Below are 23,292 nucleotides of genomic sequence, written 5' to 3' on the forward strand. Positions count from 1 at the left end.
TCTCCTAGTCAGGAAGCAATATCATTTCAGGTCTAAAGAAGAAAGGGACATGAATCTGGTCGAGGGCAAATTCAGTTTTACTGTATAAACTCGGTTGTGCCGTTCAGCCCTCCCTCCATCTGCACTGGCAGCCGAGGGCCGCTGTTTTCTAATATTTGTATTCTAATTTAATTGTTTTTTAAAAACGCAAATAAAAAAGTCAAGGTGAAGCTACCGCAGCGTCCACTTCTCTGTGCGTCGGGGCCATGGCTGGGAGCAAAGGACAAAACCTGTGCCCTATGCATGCTTCTCCTGGCCTTGTGCTGCATGGCCTTCCGGATTCAGAAGTCACAGCATTTGGTCAAATGAGAAAGATTCCACCTTGAACTGCCAGGTCCAGTGTGTGTCTCCTGGACCGGGCAAGGAATTCAGACTGAGCCACTGAATCCCAGGATGGCCCCTGCCCCCCTGGGTGGCCAAGAAGATACACAAATGGCCAATAAGCTCCTTAGAAAGATGCTCGACATCATCAGTCAACAGGGAAAGGCACGTCACAACTGCCACCTCACCCCTCACCCCCACTAGGACGGCTAGATGGCGAGGACGGGGATTAAGTGAGGACCTCGAGCTCGCCGGCGGGAATGTGAGATGGGGCAGCTGTGGTGGGAGAGTCCTGGGCTGGAGTTGTCATCTGACCCAGCAACTCCGCTCTTAGGTGTCTACCCCAAGGTCAACGAAAACAGGCTCACGTAAACACTCGTACACACCTGTTCACAGCAGCATGATTCACAACAGCGAAAGGGTTATTGTGAAACAATAACCCTTTCATCTGGGAAAAACCCAGATGTCCACTGACAGGTGAATGGACACACCACGTGTTCCATCCACCCAGTGGAATACGATTCAGCCTTAAAAAGGAGCGGAGCACTGACGCTTGCTACAGTGTGGATGAACCTTGAGGACATGATGGTCAGTGAGAGAAACCAGACAGAAGACCACATAGTATGTGATTCCATTTATATGACATGTCCGGAACAGGCCAATCCACAGAGACGGGTTAGAGGTCACCAGGGGCTGGGAGAGGGGGATATGGAGTGACTGCTAGTGGGGAAGGGGTTTCTTTGTGGGGTGATGAGGGTGTTCTAGAACTAGATGGAGGTGATGGTTGCACAATTCAAATATGCAAGAATTCTCTTAGCGGGGGAGGCATGGGAGCCTAACCGAAGATGCCCTCCTGGGCCGAGTGGCTGCAGAACCATCCTTCACCATCATCCGAGGCCTCCAGTCTCCCTCTCGGCTGGCTTAGGTCCCCTCGGGGTCTGGCTGTGGAAGCCCTGGTCCCCTACCCACCCTGGAGACCTGGGTCCATGTAAGCACAGACAGGCAAGTGACCTTGCTGCTGATGGAGGACCCCCAGAGCCGCCACTCTGCATCCTCCCCAAGCTCCTGGCAAAGGCTGGCTGGCCCTCCTCTCCCAGGCCACGGCGTGGCCATTGTGTCCCCTCGGGGCCCCTCCATCACCCCACCCCCACCCCAACCCGCTGGCCCCAGTCTGACGGAGACAGACGGGAGGAGGGCTCTTCCAGGGCCCTGAAAGTGGCTGTGTATGATGACCCCAAACCAGAGGTGGGGCTGCAGCCTAAGACCCCTGTCCCCGGTGAGGGGACCCCGGCCTGACTTCCCCCGGGAAGCGTGGGTGGAAGCAGCCAGCTTGGATCCTGGGTCATGTCAGTGGGGCCCAGCGTGGGCTGGCACCTTGGGGCCCTCTGGCAGACTTGATGTTCCCGGACTGAGGCCACCCCAACCCAGGGCCTCCAGAAACCCTGCAGGAGGCTGCCCAGCCGGCTCTCCCTGCCCACCCCCATCCTCGCCCTCACCGGCCCTCAGGCCCCTTCCTGGTGCCACCCGCCCATGCCCCGGGGTGTGGGTCACCTCCTCTGTAGGGGCCCCAGGCCTGGTACTGCTGGCGACACCCACCCCACCCTGGAAGCTCAGAGGCAGGGTCACTGCATCCACGCCCCTGCCTCCCAGGCCTGGCCGGAAGGGTCCGACTGAGTTTGAAGTCCTCTCCCTGGAACCCAAGTAGGGGGGCCCGGAGTGGTGTTGACAAGGGGCCCAGCCCACAGGGAAGGGGCCCCCCAAACCCTCCATCCCCGCTCCCCAGCCTCCCCCCCCCACCCCGTCGCCCCAACAAAACACAAAGAACATCAAAATCAGGCAAATGAGGCAGCAGCGGTCGTAACAGGCTGCGTTTAGTGGTTTTTTTATGTACAAGAAAAATGATTTTTTTTTGTCTGGTTTTTCATCATCTTTTGTCTTTTTGTTTTTGTTTTTTTGTTTCTTTTATTACTTTTAAAGCTTCTCCCTCCCCACCCCCCAAAAGTGCATTTTTATCAATTTTTTTTTTTAAATCTCCCACACTTTATAAAGACTCTCAAATACAGTCTATGGAATGTCTGCTCTGTGCTCTGTGCCCCCGGTGGGCGCCACCCCTGCCCCCCTCCACCAGGCCTGGCCCCCCAAAGTCCAAGGCACCTCATGTCTGGGCCCGGGTGGGGCAGGGGGGACCCTGGGCGTTGGGACCCCTGGCCACAGCTTTCAGGCAGCCCCAGCCAGGGGATGGAGGTCTCCCCAGCTCCCTCCATCTCCTGCCCTGCCCCCCCACCCCCCGTGTAAATCTATATATTTAGTGCGAGCTAGTCTTACTCTGAGGTTATGGCTCCTGGGGTGCCCGAGCCCCAGGCCCTGACCCGTCCTGCGCCAGCCAACATCCCCACTCCAGGAAGGCTGCTTCCTCAGCTTAAATAACTTTTTTAAAATAAAACTGCAAATATAAATATCTTTCTTTCTCAAAAAATAGGATTTTTGCTTTTTTTTTTATTGATTTTTACTTTTTTTCTCCTGCTTTTCCTTTCACTCTCTCATTTCTTGCCGCCTACAATCCTGGCTGCCTGGACTGCCTTGGTCCTGGAGGAGCCCCTGCCTCTTCTGTCCCATCACATGCCACGAGGCCGTTCCCTCCAGGGACAATGGGTCTCAGTAGTGCAAAGACTCCCCAGAACACTCTTGAAGGGGCTGGGGGACCCCTCCCCCCTACCTAAGACCCCCTCCCCCTTGGAAGGAAGCAAAGGGACAGCCACGTACAAACAGGGTGACAAGACAGGATAGCCATGAGGGGTCTCCTGGGCGAGCCGCCCACGGGGGGCAGACTTTGGTATGGCCCAGGGGAGCCCAGCTGGGCACAGGTCCAGACTCATACTCTTGTCAGGCTGGGCCTGGTCCGGCACTTTACATTCACTGGTTTTTAAGGTTTGTATTTTTTTGCCTTTTTTTTTTTTCTCCTAATCTCAAAAGGCGGGGTGGGGATCAAGGTGGGGGGCTAGCCAGGGGGCAGCAGCAAGGGTGCTAATCTCTCTCTCCCGGGTCCTGCAGGCTGGCGACCTCTCCAGGTGAGGGCTCCGGCCCCCACCATCCTGCTGGCCCACCGCCGTCGTCCCAGGACGCCCTCCCCCACACCCCTGCCGGAGCCCCCTCCTGGAGTTCCCCCCGCCTGGACCTCACTCATACACAAGCGCACACACACATTCACGCAGCTTCACCAAGATGATGGAAATAACAATTTCGCTGTTTTTCTTTTTTTCTTTTTTTTTTTTGTACCAGGCAGTTAAAAAAAAAAAAAAAACACCCCAAAAAAAAAAACCAAAAAAAAAAACCCAAACAACCAAACAAAAAAACTTTTTGCTCTGTCCTTTCTGACCAGTCAGCACGTTCCCCCTCAAAATTTTTTTTTTGTTTGTTTGTTTCCTGAAACGCGAGAATTCAGCAGTATCTTTGGCAACACTTTATCACGACCTTAATTTAAAGAATAAAAATAAAATTGATCCACGTCTATATACAGTATGTGATTGCGCGGAGTTGGGGGGCAGGGCCTGGGCTGGGAGGGCGGGGGTCCCGGCTCTGGGCCCATGCAGATGCTACGGCCCCCGGGGATGGGCTGGTGGGCAGCAGGAGAGGGGTTAAGGCGGAGTGGGTGGGCAAGGCTGGCGGAAGCTGAGCGCAGAGCTAGGGGTAGGGGTTTAGTGCAATTCCCGAGGAGGTTTGTGTTAAAGTGTGCTCGGCGGGGGTTCAGCCCTTGCCCCCGCTGTAGTCCCAGAGGCCTTAATCCCCCAAGCCTGGTCTCCCCCCACCCGGCCAGGACGACAGCTGTGATTTTTCAGTTGGTTTTATTGCGAGGGGGTGTGTGGGTAGTGGGGGAGAGGGCTGTCCCTTCAGGGAACCGCTCTGGGAGCTGGGGTGGGGTAGGGGTGCAGGTCCCTAGCCTGGGCACTCGAGCTCCCTGTTCAGCTTGCACGGGTGGTTCTCTGAGAGAGCTCGCCCCACGATGCTGGGGTGTGGGCGGGGCCACCCGGCCCTGGGCTCCCCTGCCACCCCCCTCAGGAGGGGGGGTCCTGAGACATCTGGGGGGCTGACGGGCTCAGGGGTGGGGGGAGCAGGAGGAAACAAAAAACTGTCCTGTAGAAACAATGATGAAAGTTGCCTTCTTTAAAAGCTTCCCTTTAAAAACAAGAAAGAGATGGGGTCTGTCACAGAACCAAGGGGCACGGGGTGACGGGCCAGCAGCTAGAGGCGGGGAGCGGGGACACCCCCCGCACCTCCGGCTTTTGACGAGGAAGGGTCTCCGCTCAACAGAGCGTCTATTTACAGGGCCCCACGCTAGGGTTGCATATGCGACGGGGGATGGGTGGGGGTGAGGAGGGTGCCCCGGCCTCTGGCGACACGGCCTCCCCAGCCCTGGCCCCAGTCCGTGGCCTGTGGCTCGGTCAATGCCGGGCCTTTGGGGAGCCAGAGGCTGGGGGGAGGCGGGTGCCAGCCCCCAGGTTACAGTCAGTGCCTTTGAGTAAAAAGAGGGGTGCAGTGGGGGGTGGAGTAAGGCCCTGGAGGTGAGGCCCCCTGTCACCCACCTCGGTGGGGATGGTGTATCCAAGATGGCAGCTCCTCGGTGGCCACAAGGAAGGGCGGCCATGTTGGAGGGTGGGGGGACAGCAAGGGTCGGGGGACAAGGGCAGGGAGACGGGATTGCTCCGGCTGGTTGGAAGGCCAGCCCTCTCTCGGGCCCATCCCTGAGCTGGGGAGTCGGTAAGGAGGGTCCCCGCGGACACGGGTGGCCACTGTATGGCTAGCAGGTGAGGAGACGTCTCCAAATCAGAACCCAAAAAGGGACAGAATGGGGCGGGGAGGTGCTGGGCGGGGGAGGGGGACACGGCAGAAACACAAAAACCCCGCAGTCCTGCCTGCAAGGCGAGCCCCCATGGTAAAGCACAAATACCTCAGAAGGCTTCGCCCTCACCCGTGACTTCCTGACCCCCTTCTCACCTCAGGGAACAGAAGTGGATTCTACGTCTGTGGTGGGTTTCTTTTTTTATTATTTTGTACAAAAATAAATCGACTTTTAGGAATTTCTGTTTGCTCTCTCTCGCTCTCTCTCTCTCGCTCTCTCTCTCGCTCTTATTTTTTTTTTTGTCTTTTTGACTTTTCATAGAAGTTGGTTGCAACTTGTAAACATGTTTTTAAATTAAGAATTAAGATAAAGTGTAGTACCCGTTCTGTTACAAAGTGCCAAGACTTCTATTTGTGGTTGGTTGTCTTGTTGTTTTTTTTTTTTTTCCTTTCATTTTTGTAAAATCTTGTTTTTATTGCTTTTGTGACATTGGAACTTCTGGACACTCTCGCTCCCCACATCCCTGCCACCGTGAGACCCTGCGTTCCCTCTGCTCTTGGCTCTCTCACCCCACAGTCGCCTGCTCCTCTGAGGAAAAGTATATTTTATATATATATATATCTATATATAAATTTTGTTTTTAAGGAGGAAAAGAGGAAAAAAAAATCTAAAAAGTGCTTTTAAAAATCGGGACAGGGCTAGGGGAAGGGGAGAGGGTGAAGACAAAAAGTTTCGAATCTCCAAACGTCTCATGGGGTCTGGGGTGGGCCTGGGTCGGGGGACCAAGACGGGGGTGGCAGGGGCGCCCTGAGTGGCGGCCCGCAGGTCCCGCCGGGTTGTAAGTGCCGTGAAGGAAGGCGGCGGGGGCCCTTGGGGAGTCACCCTGGTGCCCTCCCCCCCCTTCCCCGTCTTCTCCCCTTTCTCCACGCCTGGAAATAAATAGATTTGTGTCGCGGTGGCCAGGAGATCCGGGGGACCACAGGCAGGGACGGGAGGCGGGGAGGCAGGCGGGGAGACGGAGGGGGAGACCCCCACTTCGGAAGTGCCCTGAGGAAGGAGGGTGGGGGTGCGGATGGGGCTGTTTTAACGTCCGCTCACAGCGGACACAAATCATTTTTAAGGTCTTATCTCAAAAGACTCTAGAAATCAGCGGGGGCGGGGCAGGGTGAGGAAAAGAAAAGCCCCCCCTCCCCTGCCATCCCCGGCCCACGCCCCCGTGACCACCCTCACCCCTGCCGGGACCTGGGGCCCTGATCGGGCCTCCGATGGGACCCCAGACCCCGAACCGCGGGGCGCCCGGGGAGCTCAGAACCCTCGTATCCCACAAAAACCCCAAGCTGAGCCCCGAAAGCCATCGACGGGGTGGGGGGCAAGCGGGGCTGGGGGGGGGGCGAGGGTCCCCGTGGAGGGAGAGAACATCATGAAGGAGAAAAATCTGAGAAAAGCACTACCCTAGATTCTGTGACGCTTCATATATATATATCTGTATATATATATATATATAGATATAGATATCTGTATATAGATAGATTTCTTTTTTTGTGTTTTTTGGGGGTGGTGGGTGATTTGCTCTCTCTCTCTCTCTTTCTCGGGTTTCTGTTTTCTTTTTTTGGTTTTCAAGCGAGTCCGGCCGCGAAGCTGCCATCGGCGGTGGCCCCGGCGCCCCCGTCGCCTCCCCCAGCGGCGCCCGCTACATTCAACCTGCCCAGGCCGTCGGGGCTGGCCTCGTCCTCATCCTCGTCCTCGTCCTTAAAGTGCTTCTCCTGGCCATTGCGCCGCGCGTCCGGCGAGCCGGGCGGGGCAGGGGCGCCGGGCGGCACAGGGGCCCCCGGGGCGGGGGCGGGGTCGGGCCCCCCAAGCCCGCCACCCCGCACCCGGGGCTTGCGGCCGCGGCGTGAGGGCACGCCGTTGCAGCCGTCCTTCTTGAGGTGTCTGTGCAGGTGGTCGGAGCGCACGAACGTCTTGCAGCAGCTGTCGCACTGGTAGGGGCGCAGGCCAGTGTGGACGCGCATGTGGTTCTTCAGGTCGTAGTTGTGCGCGAACGCCGCCCCGCACTGCTGGCACAGGTACGGCTTCTCGCCCGTGTGCTTCCTCATGTGCACCTTGAGCTTGTCCTGCCTGTGGACGGGCCGAGGGTCAGCTGGCGCCCGGCCGGGCCCATGCCCAGGATGGAAGCCCCCTGTCCCCGCCAGCCTCGGCGCGGGGAAACCGGGACCCTTGCGGAAAGGTGGGCTGCGGCAGGTGGCGCCCCCGTTTTGCGGGGAAAGGGGGTGCGGGTCCCCATTCTGAGAACAGCACCAAGGAACCCACGAAGGTGTGAAAAGGGCCTTGGACCCCGCTTGCTGTGTGGCCACGGGGAAATGGCTGAACCTCTCTGAAACCCAGTTTTTTTTTTGGCCGCACTGCGGGATCTTAGTTCCCCAACCAGGGAATCAAATCCACGCCCCCTGCAGTGGAAGCGCAGAGTCTTAACCACTGGACCACCAGGGAAGTCCCACTGAAACCCTTTTCTTATGCATAGGAGGAGGAAGATAACAGGCCTCCCTCCCACCTGGGGCTCTGCCCAGTGGCAGGTGCATGGCTTCACACTACAGGCATTTACTGAGCACCTGCTGCATAGCAGACCCCGTTCCAGGTGCTGAAAATGCTACAAGGAACAAGGAGGAATGCCGGAGTATTTGGTAACAGAGAGGGTTAAGCTGTCCTGGCTTTAGCACTGAAAGTTCTGTGTCCTGGGAAACCCCTCAGTCACTGAAAATCCAGGGCAGCTGGTCACAGTAGTAACCAAGTCCCCACCCCAGGGACCCCACCCCCTACCCCCAGTTCCTGCCAGATCTCCCCTCACCTCTGCCTCACTCTGCTCTGGCCACACTGGCTTCCTGGCTGTCACCCCAACACGCTGATAACAAGGAGCCTACCTCAGGGCCTTTAAACATGCTGTTCTGGCTACCTGGAGCACTTTTTTCCCTCCCAGATCTTCACAGTTGAATTTCAGCCCAAACGTGATCTCCTCAGAGAGGCCCTCCCAGACTCCCTCAACCCCGGTCCCTCATGCCACCGCCTTTGTTTCTCATCTGTCTCCCTGACTGGACTGTGAGCCCTGAAAACAGGGACTGGGTGTGATTCAGGGCCCCTCCATGCCCATCTCACCCACAGGGAACTGTGTGGACCTGGCTCAGCCTGGGGCCTTTGGCCCACAAAGCTGGTCACCATATCAGCTCTGGGGAGACTATGGCCCAGGTGTTGCTCTGTCCCCTTGAGCCCTTGAAATGTGGCTGGTCCAAGGTGAGATGCGTAAGAAGTGCAAAAGGCACCCCAGATTCTGAAGACTTCATTTGCTCAATGTACTGTACAATATCTCATTTATAATTTTGCTTATTGATCACATATTGAAATAGAACTAATGGACTATGTAAAAATATGATTAAAATTACTTTCACCTGTTTCTTTCACTTGTTAAAAATGTGGCTGCCAGAAAATTTAGAGTCACGGAGGTGGCTCACATGATATTTCTATTGTACTATGCTGGTCCATAGTGATGGGGGTGGATTCCTGCCTGGAATCCACAAGGCAGGGGCAGGGACCTGGGTCTCCAGAGCTCTGGGTAGAATCTGACCTGCTCCTTGCTGCAGACTCTTATGCTCCACTGAGTCACTCAGGGTCTCTCCCTTCTGATGCCCACCAGACTGAGAGCTTCTTCAGTGCCAGGACTAATAAACTCCTACTCATCCTTCAAAGCCCCACCGGAAATGCCCCTCCTCCTCCAGGAAATCTTTCCCAACCCCGAGACAAAGGCCTGCACCCTCCTCCCCCCAGGCTCTTTCAGTCCCAAGTCCCTCCCTCTGGCACCTCCCACAGAGCTGGTGTCCCTGCTTGGCCTAACTTCTATGGCTTCTTACTGTTCTGAGGATCAAGACCTGGCCCTTTGCAACCAGACCCCCTGCCTGTTCTCTGGCCTCGTTACACCCCCACGTGAGCCAGCAGAACCTGGGCCACAACAAACTCATCACTCCCTGGATTAACTTGAGCTGTTACCAGAAAGAGGATGGCAATGGCCAGGCGCTTCCCGCCACCCCCTACCCCGCCTCCTAGGAGCCGGCTAACATGGTCTCCCAGTTGTCCCGCTCAGACCCTGGGGCCAGGTCACGGAGGGAACAGGAGGGACTCGGATTGTTCTAGCACTGTACAGAGATGTCCCTAGCTGAGGCTTGGAGGCTCAGAGAGGGGAAGTGACTTGCCCTGAGTTGCACAGAGGGTTGGGGGCTGTCCCAATGTGGGGTGGGGGTGGAGGAAGCCCCAGTTTCATCACTTCAAGCCCCGGCCTGGGTAATTATAGCCCCGGCCGCCACAGGCCCTGCTTACTCAACCCTCTAGTGTGACTCAGAGGGGCCCCTGGGCTCCCCAGCCTGGAGGGAGGGGTGGGGGCTGGGGCCCTGGGGGGCAGAGAGGAGCCAGGTGGGCACCTGGGAGGAAGAGGCCTGGCCTGGTGGCCCTCTCTATGCCTCAGTTTCCTAGAACGGCAAACAGGATCAGCCCTGGGTTGAGGGTGGGGTGGCCAAGAGAGCTCCAGGCCAGAAGGTGAAACTGAGCCTGGCTGAGGGTGGGGGCGTGGGGGAAGGTGTCATCTCTCCAGGCTCTGGCTTGCTGGGCCTCTACCAGGCTGCTCCTCCCAGGCTCTAAGACCCCTGAGGGCAGGACCCACAGCCAGCCCAGTCCACCATCTCCACATCTGGAGCAAGAGGGAGGCCCCTAAGACCAGCGGCACCCCAATCTCACCAAAGGGGGGGAGCCAGGCCACCCACCAGGCTGCCTGCCTCCCGGCCAGTGCCCTTTACCCCTGCCTGGCACTCCTGGGCCCTGGAGTCCCAGCCACACCCTCCTCTCCTGGCTTGCTGGGGAGGGGGCCCAGGTGCTGGTCCGGGGGTCAGCTCCCAGATCCTGTCCCCACAGGGCAGGGCCGGGAAGCTGGGACAATGGCCTCTTTCTTCGGCCTGGGTGGGTGTGGCTTGGGGAACCCCGGGGCTGGTGAGGGTAGGGGGTGATGCTGAGTCACCCAGCCTGGCTAGGCCCCCACACACCAGCCCCCCGCTCCCACTGGGCTGGCCCACAAGGCCCAGCCTGCCACCTCTGTACTCTTAAGACCAGATCGCAAAATCCCCCCAGCCTGGCCTCAAACTCCTCCTGTCCAGGGACCAAGCCCAACGGCTCCCGTGCCCTTTTCCCTCCACTGGCTGTGGCGAGTCCCTAAGCTGAACTGGCCTCAGGGCCTTTGCACTGGCTCTTCCCTCTGCATCTCCCTTTCCCGCTCCCCACGGCTCCCTCCTTCTCCTCCTTCAGCTCTCAGTCCTCGGGGAAGCCTCCCTGTTTAAGGCAGCACCTACAGCCACACCCCGACCCTGTTCTCTGCTCTTTTCCTCCCTGGCACTTTCCAACAACTAGCGTTATCAGCTCTGCGGTTTTATCTCGCACATGCTCCGTCGCCCCCACGGGGATTTTGGCTTGTCCCTCCACTTTTAGAACAGGGCCTGGCACCCAGCAGGCACTCCATAAATGTTGGCTGAATGAAGCAAGTCCCCCGGGCTCACGCAAGACTTCAAAGTTACCTAACGACCAGAACTCCCTGCTCCCAGTGGGGCTGTCACCCTCTCTCAAGGCCCAAATGCTCCAGTCGGGATGAGAAGAACCACCCAGGGAAAAGGAAGAAAAGCAACTCCTTGGGCCCTTCCTTCCAGCCTCACGCAGGTCGGCACCGCCTGGCACGCTTTATGTTCTTGTGGTCACCTTGTTTAGGGCCTGCACAGCACCGCCCACCCAGGCTCTCTCGACAGGCGCATGGGGGTCGGGGGTGCCCCGATGGACAAGGCACCCTTGCAGGGCAGGGCGCGGTGTTGTTTTCGCACGCAGAGGCAGGGTGTGAGTGTGCTCGCGCAGGCGGGGCAGGGGGTCCCCGTGTAGCTGCTTTTGGGGCAAAGGGCCCCCAGGAAGCACCCCCCCTCCCCCACGCCCCCCGCCGCGGTGGCGCCGGCTCACCTGGTGAATCGGACCTTGCAGATGTTACACTCGTAGGGCTTCTCGCCCGTGTGGGTCCGGATGTGCCGCGGCAGCTTGCCGGCGCCCTGGATGACCTTCTCGCAGATGGGGCACTTCTGGAAGGCCTTAGCCCGGATCTTCTTCTCCACCTTCTGCGACCAGGCCGGGTAGACGTCGCCGTCGTGGGCGCTGCTGAAGTACTTCAGGTAGTAGTCCACGACGCCCTTGTCCTCCGCCCGTGACTCCTCGTCGCTGTCCCCCGCCGTCGCCGCTCCCGCCCGGCCCACCGACGACATCATCTGCTGCAGCAGCGTGCTGGCCGCCAGCCCGTCCGTGTCAGCCCCGTCCCCGTCCTCGCCCTCGGCCGTGCCTGACAGGAAGCCCGGAGAGTCGCCCGGCTCCGGGGCCGCCTCTGACAGCGAGGCTGCCTCCTCCTCCCCGCCCCGGCCGTAGTGGCCGTTCTGTGTGGCGGTGGACGGCTGGGCCACGGGGGGTGGGAAGAGGCCCCCGGCGGGGGCGTCGTCATCCCGCTCCGGCCACAGACCTGGGTTGCTATCTCCCTCATCCCCGTCCCCGGCCGGGGGCCGCTCGGCTGGGGGGCCGGGCCCATAGAAGTCCAAGCCATTGCAGTCGCCGGCAGCCACGGCGGCCACGGCAGCGGCCACGGCCTCCTTGGTGGCGTCCAGGTCATCGTCGGATGCGCCAAAGGCAGACCATGGGAATGAGGCGGCGGCGGCGGCGGCGGGCAGGCTGTTCATGGGGTTGCTCTGGAAGAACTCGAGGTACTCCTTGGCGCGAAGGAGGTTTCGCTGATCAATTTGATCTACGAGGTCCAGCTGGCCGGCATCGGCACCCGCATCGGCCGCCAGGATCTGCCGGTCGAGGAGGTCGGCGCAGACGTGGCTCACGGCGGGGATCTCGAGCAGGCGGGCGGCGCTGAGGATGTCGCCCACGTTGGCTGTGCTGACGGTGAGCGTGGCCGTGTAGGCGAAATCCATGAGGGCCGTGAGCGCCTCGGCGCTGACGAAGTCGATCTCGTACACGTTCTGCTGGTCCACCACGGCACCCGACGTGAACAGCTTCTTGAAGTACTGGCTGCAGGCAGCCAGCACCGAGCGGTGCGTGGGGAACTCACGGCCCTCCACCAGGATCACCACGTCGCACAGCAGGCCCTGCGTCCGCTGCTCGTTGAGTCCGCTCAGAATGTCGCTGCTGTGGTCAGGGAACGGGATCCCGATGGGGCCGTCCACGCCGCCGGCCATCTTCCGCGCCGAGACCTGCAGCGCCGGGGAGGAAGGGGCGGTCGTGAGGGACAGGGAGGGCCGGGCCAACTGGCCGGGCTGCGAGGCCCTCAGAAAGCAGTGCCCCCACCTCCCCGCCCCCCCCCCCCCCCCCCCAGCCTCGGTTTCCCCAGCTCTGCATCAGGATGGTCCATGGCTGGTTCTGCATCATCAAAGTGAGAGGACGTTGGCGAAACCCAACTGGGTGCTTCAGAGATGAACGCCGGCCCCCCTCCCCGCTTTACGAGAGAGGGGAGTGCCTGTCCAAAGGACAATTTGAAGTGGCGTGGGAGCACACAGAAGGTGCTCAATAAATGCCCAACACAAGTTGTTTCCTAATGAATCTGAGCATGGGATTCTGCCCATGCCCTCTCTAGGAGGCCATAGCGGTGACATAAGGCACCCACCGTGTGCTGCCCTGGCTGAGCGCCCAGCAGTCCCAGAGGCAGCACCGTCTCCACCGCAGAGGTGAGAAAACGAGGCTCAGGCTCAGGGAGTCCCAGGGCCCCATGGCTGCACCTCAACTCAAACCCAGGGCAACTGACCCAAGAGCCAATATCCAACCAGCATGGCCGTCCATCCCTGCCTAGCCCCTCGGCCTCCCTAACCTTCTCTCCTGCCTCCTGGTCGGGCCCAGTTCTCTTGGGGGGCTCTGAGTCAGGAAGGGGTAAGGCCAAGACCCAGGGACCTGGCCAGGGTCATCAGGGCCGTGGGCGTACCCTGGTGGGGTGGGGCGGTGACTCTGCAGGACAGACCCCTTCCTGCCCTGTGGAACCCCTAGGATGTGGCTCAACCCTCGCAGTGAGTAACTGGGGGAAACCAGGCCACTGCCTGATGCTCCTCCCTGCCCACTCAAGCTGACCCTGTCAAGGAGAAGTGGGGGACCAGGGGGCCTCCTGCCCACCTCCTGCCTGGCCAGCCCCTCTCCTTTTGGCCACCCTGTTTGCACTGTTCAGCCCGGGACAAGGCCCTGCCACTCTCCGGGCCTCAGTCTCCCCATCTGTCAAATGGGCAGAAGCCTTTGGAAAAGCAGGGCCATGGAGGGGACTCTGTCCCTCCCCTCTCCCCTGCCTCCTATTTTCCGCCTTCCCCTGGGCTGTGACTCATCCACCCACTTGGGCGCTTGTGCAACCCTCTGGCTCTGTCCCCACCCCTCCACCCTCTCCGGGGAGCCCCCGGCTGCCCCAAGCCACCCAACAAAACCCACATTCCTCCAGGCCCAGCCAGCCTGCTTTCAGGCCAGAGCCTCTGCATGTCTCTGGGGAGAGGGCCTGAACCGGGCCTTCCTCAGCCTCCTAAAGACCCCAGGACCCCCAGCTGGGTGACCCAGCTCAGCTCTAACACAGATCCCTCCCACTGTGCCTCCGGTGGGATACAGGCGGCTGGCCCGGCAAGGGAGCTGGGCTTGGTCTGGTCAGTCCTAAGGCCAGGGCCGCCCTGCGAATGGGGTCCAGGCCTTGGGGCCGACACAGAAGCCTTTGTGTGGCGTGCAGGCGGCCAGTACACTTCCCGGGACGCCTCTCTCCGCCGCCCGCCCTCTTTCCCGCCGACCGCACCAGCTGCTTAGCTCCCGCCTCTGTTCCGCCAGCCCGCGGTGGGTGGCGGGGCAGGCTCAAATGTGGCTGCTGGGAGCAGGAGGAAGGGGATGGGGGCGCGACCCCCCCCCCAGGCTCGGCCACGGGAAGCCTCGGCAGAGCCCCCTGTGGCGGCTTCCACCCCCTGCCACCATCTGCCGTCTGGCCCCGGGCCCCAGGGAGCGAGTGGGCAGATGGGACTCCGGATCAGACCGGCCTTGGCCCCTCCTCGCCCCTCCTCTGATCCTGGCCACTAACGTGCCAAGATGGCCACCCTGGCCCTGCTTGCCAGTGTCCCCTCAGGGGTCCTCCTGGGGCCTCTAGGTCGAGACCTGAATTGGTCCAGGTGACTCACCCCTCGCCACGGCCCCTCCACCCCCGCCTTCCCACCGGCACCAAGCCCACCGGGCCAGGCGCTGGCACATCCTTACTTCAAGCGTGAAGCCACCCGGCTGGGAAGGAGCAAGCTCCGGCCTTGAACCTGGCCTGGGGCAATGTACCCAGCCCTGGGCCTGGATCTCCACCAGCTGGAGGAGCCGGGCCACATGCTAAGAGCTTGTTGTGTGGGGCAGCCCTTGGGTCTGGGCTGGGTCTGAGGGTCCGCGCCCCTGTCCTTTCCCAGCTGGGGCCTCTATTTTCTGCACATAATCATCTGAGACTCTCCCCCAAAGGGCAGGGCCTGGGGCAATACCAGCCAAGGAAAGCCCCAGGGAAGTAGCATGACCCCCATTTACAGATGAGAACACCAAGGCCCAGAGACAGCTAGAATCCAGGCCAAGGGTACCCAGCAAGGCTGATCCAGGAGCTGACAGAGGCGAGAGGCTGGGGGTCCCCCAACCCTCCCTCCCCGACACCTCCCAGCCAGCCACAGCCCCTTCCCTGGCCCTGGAAACTAAACTGACCCAGCCCTCTCTCCAGGAACATATGCCACCTGCCTGCCACACCCGGGGCCACTGCCCTCCCCCTACCCGGGGCCTCTCAGGGCCCTCCCTCTAAGAAAGCAGAGGAAGACCCTGCCAGGTGGGAGAAGGAAGTCACGTGGGGTCCAGGCAGCAAAAAGCACCTATTACTGAGCACCCACTGTGCGCCACAGCACCGTCTCACCAGGAGAGCCCTGTGGCTCCCTTCCTGGCTCTAAGAGGCCCTGCTGGCACCTGACACCTAGTAGGTGCCCCAACACGTGGCGGTTTCCTCGGTGATGATGAGCCAACGAAAATTCTCTCCTCCAGGAAGCCTCACCCCCTCAACGACCAGGGTCCCCTGAGCCCAGGCCCACACCCACCCAGGGCCCCGAGTTTCATCACAGCTCCACCCCGACACTCGCCCCCATGGGATTTCCGGGTCCGTTCGATGCTGACTCGGCGGCCGGCCGAGGGGCAGGTCTCAGCAGGCTCTTCCTGGGCTGGAGGTGGGGCGCCCTCCTCCCTCTGGGCTGCTCCCAAGCCACCCTCCACCCCCCGCCCCCGGCCTCCCCTGGGCAGTGCACGGTAGGGGCGCAGCAAACGACAGGAGGAACCAAAGACCAAAGAGCTATGTGCTGGAGAGCCCACACCCAGCCCCGCCCACCTGGCTGGCAGGCACACCCAGTACCAGGGGACCGTGCCAGTCCCACCTCCAATCTAACCTAGGGTCACTTGCTGCAGCAGGCAGCAAGGACCCGGGCCTGCTTTTTGCCCTCCCAGGGGGCCTCCTCTGTGCCCTGGAACCTTCAAGAACTAACTGGACCCTGGGCTTTAGAGATGAGGAGAGGCTCAGGGAGGTGATAAGGCCAGGGCAAGGTCACACAACAGACCGGCAGCCAGGCTGGGACTCAGATGCTCTGACTTGAGCCGGCCTGAGCTGACACCTCTCAACTACTGGGGATGCAGGGAGAGGTCAGGAGCATCCTGACTTGGTCCCAGGAACAGCAGGTGTCATCCAGGAAGGACCCTAGGATTGTGGGAAAGGTGTCCCAAGCATGGGAAACAGCAGGGACAAAGGCTCAGCGGTGGGCACCTGGGAGAGGGGCAGGGGAAGGAGGCTAGAGAGTCCCCAAGGTCAGGTGCAAGGTGAGGGTTGGGGCCGGGCCTCTTCCTCCCCCCCACACTCCTCAGGGGGTGGCCAGCAGTGGATAGGTAGGTAATTGCCACCTGACGCCTTCCTGGAGGAGTGTCCAGGGATGTGGGCAGCTCAACAGGGGGTTAAGGCCTCCCTCCCTACAACTCAGGGAGAGAATGAAAGGAAACTATATAAGGGACCTCTAACACCTACTACCTGCCACAGCAGCCCGCGTCCATATCCTGGCTCCTCCATTTCCAAGCTGGGTGAACCTGGGCCAAGAAAAGCACCTCTCTGTGCCTCATTTTCCTTGGGGGTTGTGACAGTGGCAAAGGGTTCCACTCTCATCCTCTTAGCAAACTTTGGCCTAGGACCTACTGTGTGCCAGAGACAATCCCCAAAGGCCCAATGAGGCTGTTTACCCCCTGCCTTGTGGATTGGGGGCTTTGAACTTCACCTCTGAACGTCATTCCAGGAATCCAGCCCCCTCCCCAACTACTGTGTACCAAGGAAGTGTGTGGTGAGCCCCAGGAGGAAGCTGAGCCATCATGTGTGTGTGTGGGGGAAACCAGGCCCAGAGAGGGTGGGCGGCCGCCCCAAGGTCACACAGTAAGTCTGGCGCCCAGGTGCGGCTGCCAGGCCAGTGCCCAGCCGCCCCCGCCCCCTCCCAGCCTGGCAGCCTGTGTTGCAAGGTTGGTCCTGACGGGTTACCCCGCCCCGACCTGGTGCCAATCCCCGCCTGGCCCAGTACCGAGGCCGGGGTTTAATGGGACAGGAATGCAACGTCCTGATCAGGAGGTGGGGGGCACCAACGGCTCCGGGTGACTGCTGGCTGCCAGCTGTCAGCCTGCCCCCTGCCCGCCTGTCCTCGCAGGCCTCCCTCCAGGCCAGACACCAGCAGACAGGCCCTCGGCCATTTTATGTGTCCATTTATTGCCCTAAATGGGGAGGGGCTTCCTGCCCGGGGCCTTAAAGGGCCAGAGGCAGGAAGGTTGCAGGCCCAGTGGGAAGTGTGTGTGTGGAGGCTGGTGGGGGTGGGGACTAGGAGGTCATGGGGATCCCATCTGAGCCCCAACTCATGGGTGGGGCTGAGGCCCACCCTGTTCCCACGCTCTGAGTGCTGTCGTGGGCCAGGAAGTACAGCCCCGACACCAAGACCAGCTTTCAAGAGGAAGCCCTGTGAAGAAAGAGCCATTTTCAGTGGAAGTGGAAGGAATAAGCTTCCTGTCACCGGGAGTAACCAAAGCCAGGCTTCACAGAATCCCATCCGTGTCTACACTGCCCTCAACTCAGGCTGCACCTGCTTATCCAAGATGCCCAGGAGAGGCCTGGGTGACTTCCATCCAGACTGCTCCCTCCCTCCCCTGAGGCCAGCTTGTCACCTGGAGGTGCCTGTACCACCCCCAACCCCACCCACAGCCTGCGCAGGTGGACTGCTCGGCCTGGAAACCCCAAAGGGGTGCTTGGCCCACTGGGGCCCCAGTGTCCTATGCCTACAAATTCAGCCAGTTCCCTCCTATCAAACACATCCTGATGGGAGGTGGGACCGAGCCTTGTTTTCCAGTCAAACCAGAAAGGCGTGGGTGAGGACACTTCCACCAAGTGGCCGTCCACAGCCTGCTGGGGGGACAGATGGAGGGGCTGGTGCTTTGGCCAGATTCTCCACAGGGCGCCTTCCACGCTTTGGTGCTCCAAAGACTCGGGACTCAGGCCGCGAGGGCAGGGGCTGTTCCTCAACGGGGCTTGACGGGGGCCTGGTCTGGATCACCTCAGCAGCAATCCTCATAGCTCTGGGAGGAAGGGTCTGTAACCACTGCCCCACTTCACAGGCCAGGAAACTGAGGCAACTTGCCCAGGGTCACACAGCAGAGCTGGATTTGAACACGGGTCCTCTGTCTGGCTCCATCTGGCCAAACTAACTAGTCCTCCCAGGGCTCCACCCTCCTCTCCCACCACACACACTGCCCCCAGGTACCAGCAGGGGACTAACTCCCCCCACCCTGGGGGCCTCGGTGGGGGGAGGACAGCTTATTCTCACGCCCCCTCAGAGCTGCCCTGTGATAGCCCAGAAAAGGGAGAGGTTTGCCTGAGGTCACACAGGGAGCCTGGGGCAGGGCTGGAGTCCAGCTGACACCTGTGAACTCAGGGCATCAGAAAAGAGATGCAGGAGGGGCTCCCCCAGGCCCTGACACCACACAGCAGTCACTCAACAAACATTCCTGGGGAATCACTGAGTAAATCCTCACTTTTGGCCTAAAGGTAATCTCCCCATTGTATCGATGGCAAAACTGAGGTTGGCAGAAGGGAGGTGACCTCCCTAGGTGGACCTCAGGTGGAGCGGAGGGCTGGGCTGAGATTGGACCACGGTGGCCCCCACCCAAGCCTGTTCCTCTGGTCTCCACTGCCCAGGGCTGTTGCAGGGTGGTTTATGGTCTATCAGGTGGGGGGGTGTCTCAGACACACACACACACACACACACACACACACACACACACACCCTCCAGCAGAATCCCTGCTGTGTCCTGAGCTGACCCAGGTGCTTCCTCCATGAGGGAGGCAAGGAAAGGGAACACAAGTGGATCTGCAGGCAGTACCTGGGGGGAACCCACAACCACCTCATTTTACAGAGAAGGATGCTCAGGCTCCAAAAGGCCATGGGGCTTGTCCAAGGTCACAGAGCAAGTGGGCCAGCATTTGAAACCCCTGTGGACCCCCTCCTCGGGCCAGCTCTGCTTCAGAGGGGCTGGCCCTGACTCTTGGCTCTGGGAGGTGATCTGGGTCTCCTCGGAAATAATGGGTTGTAAAAACACAGAGCCCTGCCAGTCTCCAGGGGCCAAGGTGCCAAGGGGCGGGGCTGCAGCTCAGATGGGGTGGGAAGGGCCTGCCTCAGAAGGCTGGGAGGCAGGGAGGCTAAGGCCCCTGCTGTGTGACCTTGGACACCTTGCTGCCCCTCTCTGAGCCTCACTGTCCTCTTGGGGCAAAGGCTCCATTTGGCAGACAGGTGCCTGCTGTCAACCTCCAGGACCTCTGGAAGACAGGTGGGCCGGCGCCCCTCGGCTGTGACACACAAAGGACTTTGGACGCGTCCTAAACTAGGAGGCAGGACCACAAGGGTCAGACCCAGCTCTGGCTGGGTGACCTTGGGGCTGCTCTCTGCTTCCCCCAGGGCCTCAGTCTTCCCTGCCCCACAGGGCACCACTCTGAGCCTTGCTCTAAGCCCCTGAGGCCCCACGCTAGCGTCTGGCCTCCCCTCCTGGTCTCAGTTTCCTCGCACGGCATCAGGGACCTCCACCAGCCCAACCAGCTTATGGGTCAGAGGCTTCCAAGGAAAAGAAGGGAAGGAAAAACGCCAGCACGAGGTATAGCTATTGCCTCGAGAACCTTCCCCACTGGACGAAGGCTGAGCACTGCCGGGCCTCAGTCTCTCACACAGAGAAAAGGGTGCATGGGCTCCCCGCAGCCACCCGCTGCCGAGGGCCTCTGCTGAGAGTTGCGTGGCTCCCCGCCCGGGCCAGGGTGCTGACTGGCCACCACGCAGCCAGTCAGCCAATCAGAACTGAATAATAAATACCCCCCCAAAGTGACCCACGAATTAAAATTTCAGTGTCCCCGTTGGCTCCTCTTTCCTTCATTAGGCATGCGGATCCCAGGGCTTCGCTCTTCCAGCCACTGGCTCCTGCCCCCCCTTCTCCCCTAGGCTCCCGTCTCCACAGCGATGGCTGGCGGTAAACAGAGCCCCGAGCCCAACCGATAAGTGCCAGGCCCCACCCGGGGTGGCCCTCGGGGGAGAATGCCCCCCTACCTGGAGCCTCCGGGGCCTGGGCAGCAGCAGGGCCTAGCCTGGACTCCCCGGACCTCTCCCAAGACCAGCTCTGCGAGTAGGAAGTGATCGGCTGGTCCTGGGGAGGGCCCCCCAGTGTGGGAGCGGCACACTCAGGGTTACGCCCTGGCCCTGTTGGGGTGGGGGTGGGGGGCTGACATGGAATCCTGGACGCCCTCTCCGGCCGGGCCTGCTCCGGCCCTGGTCCGGGAGGCAGCTGGCAGGGTGGGGGGGTGGGGGAAGCCAAGCAACCCCGCCACCCATGGGTTGAGCCAGGTGGGCACACCCGGTGGAGGGGCACCAACACCTCTCTCACTTCCGCCGCCTGGCTAGGGGGAGAGAGGAGTTGCCTATCTCCCCCTGCCACCCCGCCAACTGCTGGCTACATTCCCCAAACATTTAGTGGGTACCCGGGCCTGGTTGGACAGCAGTCTCTTGCTGCGGTCCACCGGACTCCCTCGCCGCCAGCCAGCCAGCGCGGACAGTGCCTCCCAGGACCCGCAAAGGCCTGGGCCCCGGGGGGTGCACCGGCCCCAGCTCAGGTCCCTGCCTGGTTCCCAGGCCCGGGCTGGGGGAGGGGGCCGGTTCCTAGGCCGGGGAGGGAGGCAGAGCGAGGGAGGGGGCCGGATCCCACCAGTTCACCCCCTCTTCTGCCCGGGCTCAGGGTTCGCACGTGGTGGTGGCGTCAAGGGGAAGGAGGGGTGTCCGGGCCAGAGGAGACGGGGTCACGCGCTTTGGGGGCGCGGGCGGGGGAGAGGGGTGCTCTCTGCTCCCTACCCCGGGGCCGGGGCCGGACGGCCGCGCGGACAGGGCGAGGGGCCAGGCCGGTCCCCCCGCCCAGGGCTGAGTCAGGCCCGGGCGGGGGCAGGAAGCGGCCCCCTCCCCCGCCCCGGCCGCAGTGCGCGGCCCCCGCCCCGGCCCGCGGGCCCCCACCGCGCCGCCCGCGCGGGGGGCTCCTACCTCCTTCCCGGGGCAGCGGCGAGGGGGCCCGGCCCCGGCGGCGGCGGTGGCGGCGGCTGCGGCTGGGCTAGCTCCCTCCGAGGGGCCGGGAGGCGGCAGTGAGCCTGGCCCCGCGCCACCCCCCGCCGCCGGCGGCCAATCCCCACCCGGGCTGGGGGGAGGGCGATGCAAATTACCCCGGATCTGGGTCCGCCCGCCCGCCTCCCCCACGCTCGGGCCCAGCCTGCACTAGGCCGCGCATCCCCGGGCTCGCCTGCGCCGCGCGGCCGCCCGGGCCGCCGCCCTCCCCGGGGAGCGCCGGGTGGGTGACCCCCCCCCCCGGGGCGGGGGGCTGAGGGGAGGGGAGCTGGGGACGGTTACACAACCAGGCGGGGAGGGGCCCCGGGGCGGGGAGGGGGCCGGCCCGCGGGCCGCGCAGCCGGAAGCCGGGGACCGCCACCGGCCCCCGGCAAGGGGAGCCCGGCTCCAGGCCCCGCCCTCTGGCCGGCAGGGCCCGCCCTCGAGCCGCGCCGCGCGATCGGCCCGCGCCCATTGGCTCTCCAGCCCGCCGCTCACCGCCCCTCCTCCGCACCGCCCCTACCCGCGGGCCGCGGCGGACCGCCAGCGCAGGGCACCCTGGGACTTGTAGTCCTATTCGCCTGCCACCTGCCAGCCGCAAGCGTGGGGGAACTACGATACCCAGAGGCCCGAGCGGCCGCGCCCGCCCACCCGGACACCCCACCCCTTCCCCCTCCTTTGCAAAGCCCCCCCCCCCGTTTTTTCCGGCCCCCCCCCCCCCCTCCCCCATGGAGCTCAATCCTGGCCAACTCCAACGTATGCACGCAGCACCGAATAGGCCCCCGGGGGGCGAGAGCGCCCCCAGTACCCAGCTGCAAACTTAGCACGCGACGCGCCCCCCTATCTCCCCACGCCGGCTCCCCCCACCCTCAATGCAGCCCCGCTTCCCCTCCCCCTCTCCCCGCGCGCCTGGGAGCCCCGAAAAACCATGCACGGAGGGGGGGGCTGGCGCACAAGCCCATGCACTTCGCCCCCAATACCCACTCCCGGGCGGCGCCCCCTCCCCGCCCTCGGGATCCAGGGCGCCTCCCGCCTCCGGGCAGCTGCCAACCACCCCCTCCTCTGAAACTTGCGGGACGTCCCCGGCTCCCGGGATCGCCCCTTCCCGAGAGGGCAGGGGTGGGCGCAGCGCCCCCGGCCCGTCCCCGCCCTGCACCCCGCGCTGGGGGCTACGCCGGGCGCTGACTTACCTCGCGGGGCCGGGCCGGGGCCGGGCCGGGCCGGGGCGCGCGGGGCCGGGGCCCGGAGTTGGGACTGGGCTCCTCGGCCGCTCGCCTCTGGGGTCCGCGTCTCGCTCTCCCCTCGCTGGCTCTCCCCTCGTCGCTCCCTCGCTTCGGCGGCGGCGTCACTGCCCCTACAGTAACTGTACAGTACAGCCAAAGCCCCGTATGATGCTCGCGACTCCCTTCCTGGTTTCTCCGAGGGCAAGAGGGGTCCTCCCTTGTCTTAAAGGTGCCGCAGCCGCCGGCCCCCCCACGCCCAGCCCGCCCCCCCCCACCCCGGCCTCAGAGGCCAGAACAGGCTCGGCAGGTCCCCTCTTGCCACGTCTCTGCCCTCCCGTGGGGCTTCGCCCGCTGCGCCGGGGAGACCGGGCTGTTATTAGGTTTTGTCAAGTTGGTGGGGGGGTCCAGCCCGCCCCCGGCGCGCCCCCCCCCCTCCTCTGACCTCTCCGCCCCGCTGCGCGGCGCCGTGCCAGCCTGCCAGCTTATCTGGCCCCAGAGCTCCCCGGGGCGCGGGGGGAGCGGGCCCCCCGGGGTGGAGGGGGTGGGGGCCTCCAGATAAACAGGCCCCCAGCCTCTGCGCAGAGGCGGGTGCGGGGGGGCGCGGGCTTTGCCCCCGACGCCTGGGGCGTGGCAGGATGGCAGCGGGGGCGGGGAGGGCTGTGCGCACTGCGAGGAGAGACGCGGGCGTGGGTCGCGGCTGCCCGGGCTGCTGGGGGTAGGGGGGGGCGCGAGGGGGTGGGGGCCTCGGGCCTGGCGCCGGCCCTCCCCGGGCCTCAGTTTGCCCAGCCGCGGAAGGGACCCGGGGGCAGGCTTTCAGCTGACTGCTTGGGTCCGCTGGGCTCCCGGGTCCCTCAATGAAACAGCCAACCTGCCCGCCCGAGATTATATAAAGGAGTCGCCTCCGCCCGCTGCGCCAGGGGCGTAGCGGGGGAAGGGGTTGGCGAGGGGCGGGCTGGGCTGTTGTTTTCCCGGCTTTCCAAGTTCCCCCACCCATCTGCGGGCCACTGGGCGGGATGGGGTCCCGGCCCCGGACGCCTGGGTTCTGCGGTCCTCTCCCGCAAGGGTCTGCGTGGCTCGGGAGGGGCGGAGGTGGGGAGGGGGGAGGCGTTGGCTC

At 62.6% G+C, this 23,292-nt stretch overlaps 1 protein-coding gene across 4 annotated transcripts; it reads right to left on the bottom strand.

Annotated features, from left to right (window-relative positions):
* Window positions 1-2,215: 2,215 nt before the first annotated feature.
* On the bottom strand, window positions 2,216-22,668 carry ZBTB7A (zinc finger and BTB domain containing 7A). 4 transcript variants are annotated; one of them, XM_029215876.1, is made up of 4 exons: window positions 22,621-22,668; window positions 22,146-22,318; window positions 11,228-12,504; window positions 2,216-7,315 (listed from the first exon to the last, which is right to left on the bottom strand). In XM_029215876.1, exons 3-4 carry the CDS (start codon window positions 12,487-12,489, stop codon window positions 6,814-6,816), a joined length of 1,764 nt encoding a protein of 587 aa, XP_029071709.1. In that variant the 5' UTR covers window positions 12,490-12,504; window positions 22,146-22,318; window positions 22,621-22,668; the 3' UTR covers window positions 2,216-6,813. The 4 variants fall into 4 exon arrangements, with proteins under 4 accessions (XP_029071709.1, XP_029071708.1, XP_029071711.1 ...); XM_029215875.1 differs by lacking the exon at window positions 22,621-22,668 and having other exon boundaries at window positions 22,146-22,420; XM_029215878.1 differs by lacking the exons at window positions 22,146-22,318; window positions 22,621-22,668 and adding an exon at window positions 20,899-21,057.
* Between the last annotated feature and the right edge of the window lie 624 nt (window positions 22,669-23,292).

This window comes from Monodon monoceros, unplaced genomic scaffold, assembly GCF_005190385.1.
Source record: "Monodon monoceros isolate NGI ecotype Baffin Bay Population unplaced genomic scaffold, NGI_Narwhal_1 Super_Scaffold_12, whole genome shotgun sequence".
NCBI lineage: Eukaryota > Metazoa > Chordata > Mammalia > Artiodactyla > Monodontidae > Monodon > Monodon monoceros.

What these genes read in the sequence shown, in the direction of transcription:
- ZBTB7A (XM_029215876.1), bottom strand. Translation starts at nt 12,489, where the DNA reads ATGGCCGGCGGCGTGGACGGCCCCATCGGGATCCCGTTCCCTGACCAC. An exon ending in TGCAAGGTCCGATTCACCAG is followed by an intron (nt 7,316 to 11,227) that starts GTGAGCCGGCGC and finishes GCCCGTCCACAG; the next exon opens with GCAGGACAAGCTCAAGGTGC.